Source organism: Primulina tabacum, chromosome 14 (genome assembly GCF_025594145.1).
Source record: "Primulina tabacum isolate GXHZ01 chromosome 14, ASM2559414v2, whole genome shotgun sequence".
In the NCBI taxonomy this organism is placed as follows: domain Eukaryota; kingdom Viridiplantae; phylum Streptophyta; class Magnoliopsida; order Lamiales; family Gesneriaceae; genus Primulina; species Primulina tabacum.
This window is the reverse complement of record NC_134563.1, coordinates 3698653-3706350: the sequence shown is the minus strand read 5'-3', so window position 1 is coordinate 3706350 and position 7698 is coordinate 3698653. Positions and strand designations below refer to the sequence as shown.

At 39.9% G+C, this 7698-nt stretch overlaps 1 protein-coding gene and 1 long non-coding RNA gene across 2 annotated transcripts; both read right to left on the bottom strand.

Annotated features, from left to right (window-relative positions):
* Positions 1-703: 703 nt before the first annotated feature.
* LOC142525043 (uncharacterized) lies at positions 704-5237 on the bottom strand. Its single transcript, XM_075629216.1, has 7 exons — positions 4427-5237; positions 4257-4358; positions 3416-4057; positions 2003-2637; positions 1653-1828; positions 1209-1298; positions 704-1088 (listed from the first exon to the last, which is right to left on the bottom strand). Exons 1-7 carry the CDS (start codon positions 5235-5237, stop codon positions 704-706), a joined length of 2841 nt encoding a protein of 946 aa, XP_075485331.1.
* A 396-nt stretch (positions 5238-5633) lies between these two features.
* LOC142525513 (uncharacterized) lies at positions 5634-7470 on the bottom strand. Its single transcript, XR_012815083.1, has 3 exons — positions 7264-7470; positions 6617-6664; positions 5634-5902 (listed from the first exon to the last, which is right to left on the bottom strand). It is a non-coding gene; the product is annotated as an uncharacterized LOC142525513 (long non-coding RNA).
* Between the last annotated feature and the right edge of the window lie 228 nt (positions 7471-7698).

Below are 7698 nucleotides of genomic sequence, written 5' to 3'. Positions count from 1 at the left end.
AAAACAGAGCTACAAGTTCGTTTTAAGTCATTTCTACAAATTCAAACTACAAAAGTCGCAGCAACCCAAAACTCTCACCCAAAATCGGAAGAATTCTCGCAGAAACATAGCACCCAAACAGTAGCTTTGATCTACCCGAATCCTTGCTCAAACTTCGCGAATTTCTAACTTGAATCGAAGCTTAGGATGTTAGGAAGACACCCCTTCAGACCGATTGAGATTTGGACGCCGAACGGAGGAGATATCGCGATTTTCCCGCAGCCGCTACACAAGTGATGGGAATGTGTTTCCTCTTTCTTTCCTTTTTCTTCTTCTCTCGTTTCTTTTCTCTTTTATTTGGTAAGTTATGTGTATGTATATGTATATATATATCTTGTGTATTTGGTTACTAAAATAGTAACTCAAGCCCATTTATCCCGGTCTGTATTTATTTGCTCTCGTGTGTTATTTAAACTCTATATGTATTTTATATCCTTAAATTCTCCGATATTCTAAAATACATATTTTTAACACACTTCCAAAATTTATTTGGCATAAATAATTATTTTAATTTACAACTCAATAATTATTCTAATTATGCCAAATTACCGGATAATTAAATGCAGGGCCTTACACTTCTCCATCCCTTAAAACAAATTTCGTCCTCGAAATTTCTGTTTATACACATACATCTTACACACGATACGAAACCAACAATACATTACTAAGAATCAAACAGATATGGATAAGATGCTCTCATCTTCTGTTCTATTTCCCATGTTGATTCTTCTACACCATGCCTCGACCACTGAACACGTACAAGTGGTATAACTTTATTGCGTAAAACTTTATCTTTACGATCCAAGATACAAATAGGATACTCAGTATACGATAGAAACGGATCAAGTTCAACCTCATCAGGCTGAATCACATGGGACGGATCGGGCTCATACTTACGCAACATAGAAACGTGGAAAACATCGTGGATGCCAGACAATGACTGGGGCAAATCCAAACGATAAGCGCAAGTCCCAATACGCTCAACAATCTCGTAGGGGCCAACAAAACGAGGTGACAACTTACCTCTCATACCAAAGCGAACAACACCTCTAAACGGAGAGATTCTCAGAAACACAAAATCTCCAACTTGAAATTCTAGAGGTCGACGACGTCAGTTAGCATAACTAGCTTGACGATCTTGGGCAGCTTTCATTCTCTGACGAATCAACTGGACTTTATCATGCATTTCATGAACAACCTCAGGTCCAGTCAACTGCTTTTCACCAAATTCATCCCAACAAAGAGGTGATCGACATCGTCTGCCGTACAAAGCTTCAAAAGGAGCCATACCAATAGTCACCTGGAAACTGTTGTTATATGAAAATTCTACTAGTGGTAAAGCTTCCTGCCAACTGTCTTTAAAATCCATGACTACAGCTCGAAGCAGATCCTCGAGTGTCTGAATCGTACGCTCTGTCTGACCATCTGTCTGAGGATGGTACGCAGTACTCATCGCAAGTCGTGTACCCATTTCTTTTTGGAAACTAGTCCAAAACTTTGATGTGAATCTAGGGTCACGATCTGAGACTATTGCAACTGGAACTCCATGAAGTCTCACAACATTTTCAATATACAGACAAGCCATTTTCTTATACGAATATGTCCTCTCATACAGAATAAAGTGTGCCGATTTAGATAATCTGTCGACAATCACCCAAATGGCATCAAAATGACGAGAAGTACGTGGCAAATGCGTGACAAAATCCATAGCTACGTGCTCCCAGTTCCACTGAGGAACCTCAAGGCTATGCAGTAATCCTCCCGGTCTCATTCGTTCCGCTTTGACTTGCTGACAGATCATACAACGAGACACAAACTCAGCCACATCCTTTTTCATATTCTTCCACCAAAACTGAGGCCGTAGAATATGATACATTTTCCTTCCTCCTGGGTGGATACTATATCGAGTACAATGAGCTTATTTAAGGATGGCTGTACGCAATTCAGGAATATCTGCGACAACCAATCTACCATTCAACCGAAGAGAATCATCTGAGTGAATTGAGGAACCAGATTGGTGTCCTTGAGATACTAACTCATAAGATTTCAGAACTCGATCATTAGTTTTCTGAGCTGACTTTAAAATCTGAATCAACTCTGGCTCAACATAAATCTGAGATACACAAATAGTATTACCTTGGATTTGAAAATCCAACCCAGAAGTACAAATATCCTCTCGTAACTTAGAAACATGAATTGAGGATAAATTGACGTCAACAACCTTACGACTCAAAGCATCGGCAATGACATTCACTTTTCCCGGATGATACTGGATCTCACAATCATAATCTTTCAAAAGATCCATCCAACGTCTCTGTTTCATATTCAGATCTGACTGAGAGAACATATACTTCAAGCTTTTGTGATCAGAATAGATTACAAATTGCTCCCCAAACAAATAATGTCTCCAAATCTTGAGAGCAAAAACGATAGCAGCCAATTCCAGGTCATGAACATGATACTTAGACTCATGCGGTTTCAACTGACGAGAACCATAGGCCACAACTCTGCCATGCTGCATCAGAACACAACCTAGACCTCGATTAGATGCATCCGTGCAAACCACAAATCCTCCAGAACCATTTGGAATGATAAGAACTGGTGCATAAGTCAATCTCTTCTTCAACTCGACAAAACTTGACTCACATTCATCAGACCAAATGAATCTCTGATTTTTCTGAGTCAGTTGAGTGATAGGTCTAGCAATCTTTGAGAAATTTTCGATAAATCTCCGGTAATAACCAGCTAGACCCATGAAACTGCGAATCTCTGGCACATTTGTCGGTCGTGCCCAAGTTCAGAACTGCTTCCACTTTACTTGGATCGACAGAAATACCATGTTGAGATATGACATGGCCCAGAAATACCACTCTATCTAACCAAAACTCACACTTGGATAGCTTGATGTACAACTGCTTCTTTTGAAGAATTCGAAGAACTATCCTCAAGTGTTTAACATGTTCTTCCTCGGACTTGAAATAAACAAGAATATCATCGATGAATACAATCACAAAACGATCGAGATATTTACGAAATACTCGATTCATTAAGTCCATAAACACAACAGGAGCATTGGTCAAACCAAAAGGCATAACCAAAAATTCAAAGTGTCTGTATCTCGTGCGAAAAGCTGTTTTTGGCACATCTTCTTGTCTAACTCTCACTTGATGGTACCCTGAACGAAGATCAATCTTAGAATACACCGAAGTACCTTGCAACTGATCAAATAAGTCATCAATCCTAGGGAGTGGATATTTATTCTTGACAGTAGACTTATTCAGTTGCCGATAATCAATACACATCCGCATCGTACCATCTTTCTTCTTGACAAATAGAATCGGTGCACCCCACGGTGAAGAACTCGGACGAATATAACCTTTACTCGACAAATCCTGCAATTTTTCTTTCAGTTCTTTCAGCTCAACAGGGGTTAAACGATATGGTGCTCGAGATATGGGTTCAGTTCCTGGCATTAATTCGATACTGAACTCAACTTCTCGTTCTGGTGAAAAACCAGGAATCTCTTCTGGAAACACATCAGGAAACTCACGGACTACAGGAATATCATAAATCCGTCGCTCATCTTGCGATAGATCCACAACAAAAACCATAAAACCTTCATGACCAGAATCTAACAATCGATTCATTTCAATGGCAGAAACTAGAGGAATCTTGGCTTGAGAACCACGACCATAGAAATTCCATTTAGGAGCAAAGCTAGGTCTGAAACGAACTATTCCTCGATAACAGTCAACAGTGACACGATTTGCAGTCAAAACATCCATACCAACGATACAATCAAAGTCATGCATAGGTAGGACTATGAGATTCAGATATATAACATTTTTATCGTGAAACAAAACCGCATTGAACACCACATTATCAGTGATAATCATTTTACCCATCGGAGTAACAACAGATAGATTGGAATTCATACTAGTGGTGCGAAGATCATGCGAAACAACGAATGCATGAGAAACAAAGGAATGAGATGCTCCAGTATCAAATAACACTCGTGCTATAAAACCACATAGAGTACAATTACCGGTAATGACAGTACCTGGAGCTGCCTGAGCCTCATCCTCAGTCAAGGCAAATACATGAACAGATGACTGATTTTTTTGACCACCTTGCCCTCTGCTCTGATGCGAAGGGCGACTAGGCTGATGGTAGGACTGGGACGCTGTTGGAATTCTATTACTTTGAGCTCCACCTACCTGCCTGGGCTGATTTTCCCGTCTTACTAGGACAGACTCTAGCAAAATGGCCAAGGCCGACCACAAACATTACAAACCCCTTGAACTCCAACACACTGATTACTGGAATGTTTGCCCCCACAGTGATCACAATAAAGTCCACTGTAACGATATCCACCACGGTTCCCTACACTCTCCTGAACTCGAAGAACTAGAATCGGGCTTCTTAAATTGTTTCCCACGTGGACGAAGAGATGCAGAACCAGATGAACTGAATTGTTGTCTCCCCGACTGATGATGTTGGGTAGGAACTCGATTGACACTCCTTTTAGGACTAGCTTCAGCCCTTTTTGCTATTTCCACTGCTTCAAGATAATTCAGTGGCTTACCGGTAGAAACAAAAGGGTGCAGATGATCGTTCAATCCTTCAATAAAACTCTCAACAACAGCAACCTGACTTGCAGCAACATGAGGAGCATATCTCAGCATAGCATAAAAAGAATCTGCATACTCCGCAACTGACATATCGCCTTGTTTCAGGTTATGAAACTCAGAAGCCTTAGAACTGTAGAATGATGGAGGACAATAACTCTCCTTAAACTTCAGCTTGAATATATCCCATGATGGAATGATCCTCTGAGCATCTAAAGTCATCAATGTAGTAGACCACCACATTTTGGCACGATCTTTCAACTGATGCACAGCTAATCTCAATCGACACTCTGTAGGATACTCAATCAAATCGAACAATTCCTCAATCTCAGAAACCCATAAATCAGCTTTCTCAGCTCCCTCTGAACCATTGAATCGAGGAGGATACATAGAATGGAAACGTGCAACTAACTCATCCATCTTAAGATGCTCTAACTGATCAGCAGCTTGCTCCACAAAAGCATCATCAACAACCCGGACACGAGGTCTACCACGCCCACGACCTCGACCATGACCTCGACCTCGAGCTAGAGGAATCTCATCAACAAGAATTTCTCCACCTCCCTCCATTCTATACAATAAAACACCAAAACAATTAGAATGGAAGTAAACAGATCATATAATCACATAAACATTCTGTCAAGTAGCATACACATGCGCAACAACCATTTTAGTGCCAAGACTCTAGTTCGAGCGTATCCCAGTTTACGCTCTGATACCAAGATGTGAGGCCCATTTACTCTAATGACAATTAATGATCAAACAATAATGGTTTGACTTAAAGCTGCAACGGAAAAAGGTTTAAATTACTTTAAAACGGACCTCAGGGCCTAGAAAAATTTCGGCATGACCTTCCCGTAAGTAGGACATCCCGAAAACTCAAACAACAGTTTATATCAAAATATACTCCAACTAGAGTCATTAAAACAACAACCAAAGTCAACAACCTATAGTCGCACTGGCCAGGACTAAACAGAATTTAAAACTTACCAAATACTCACCAGATCAAGAATATCACAGAGTCGGCTCAGAACATAACCAGAACAACCAAATATCAATACAGATACACGGGGCATCTCTCCGGCAAATAAAGTACAATACAAGTCTGAAACAAACTCAAGACATACATATAAACTAACTGGGAGACTCCACTGAACAGAACCAAGCAATCCAACCTCAATCCCGAGCTCCACTGGCGGAACCTCGGCCTGATGCTGCAAAACGACTCGGGAGATCTACCATGGTGTCCAATAACAACCACAGCAGCCCCCCCAGTAAACAACTGAGGTTAGGATTCTGGTATGAAACAATTCAACAATAACAACAATAACATAAATCATGCATAATCATATAATAAAATGTAATATGCAATGCATGAAAGGCTCAACGAATAACTGGGATAACAGGAGCCAACAAACGGTACGATAACAACTGGAATAATGCTCGGGCAACAACACAGGGGAGCTACATCGTCATGCAGCTAAACCGCCCTGCCAAGTATGCGAAGTATGCCAAGCTGTGCTGAATAACACCCCTGACTCGGCCTCCATACAGCTGATACGATATAACAGGATGGCACAACAGAACGAACTAGATGACACAATCCCAGCGCTCACCTCAAAAGGCTGCACTAACCATGGGATTGTTCAATCACATCTACAGTATCATGTGTATAGGCCTATCAGCCACACAATGATCCCGAGATAAACAACAGTGCCAGATAACAACGGATATCAACAATGGCTAACAAGAACGATAGGGCTCAACATGAATGTCATAACTGTATGCCCAATGATAAATGCCAATAATATGTCATAAACATAAACATATATCACAACGAAGACATTTAACAATTTACAACAACCAACAAGTCATACACACCCGATCAATGAAACACAGAATGACAATTAAACATAATTTATGTTTTACCGTCGCGAGCTGTAACATACCTATACCAACTTGACAATCCAATATCACTTCACTTCAAGACTCTCGGCCTAAACAAAACCACAATAAGCCGATCGTGAAAACTACATTCCACACCAATGTCCGATTTGGCACAAAAGAGCATAAAATTCATATCTCGCTCAATATTAACTCAATTCAATATCCGCCAATTGGAAATGAAAGATAACTCAAATATATAACTTTTTCTAGAAGAAACCATTTTCCAAATCTCAGTAGATAAAGCTCAGAATTTCCAAGAACACACTGCTACTTACGAATTCGCGGACAGAATCTCACACACTGAGCAGTTCCAGAAAAACAAGCATAACTTGCTCAATTCTTAATGGAATTTAACGAATTTTATATCATTACGAAGAAAACACATAGCTATACAACTTTCTTTTGAATCACAAGTCCAGAATCCGAGCGCATAATTGACAAAAACTCGAATTACAGCAGTTGTCCTGCACAGCACCATTTCAGAATTTGATTTGACATATTTTGGTAGAAAAATCATATCAATTCCGTTTCTTATCCAAATTCGATGATTCTAGCGGCTATAGAAAGCTAAAAAACAGAGCTACAAGTTCTTTTTAAGTCATTTCTACAAATTCAAAATACAAAAGTCGCAGCAACCCAAAACTCTCACCCAAAATCGGAAGAATTCTCGCAGAAACAGAGCACCCGAACAGCAGCTTCGATCTACCCGAATCCTTGCTCAAACTTCGCGATTTCTGACTTGAATCGAAGCTTATGATGTTAGGAAGACACCCCTTCAGACCGATCGAGATTTTGACGTCAGACGGAGGAGATATCGCGATTTTCCCGCAGCCGCTACACAAGTGACGGGAATGGGTTTCCTCTTTCTTTCCTTTTCCTTCTTCTCTCGTTTCTTTTATCTTTTATTTGGTTAAGTTATGTTTATGTATACGTATATATATATCTTGTGTATTTGGTTACTAAAATAGTAACTCAAGCCCATTTATCCCGGTCTGTATTTATTTGCTCTCGTATGTTATTTAAACTCTATATGTATTTTATATCGTTAAATTCTCCGATATTCTAAAATACATATTTTTAACAC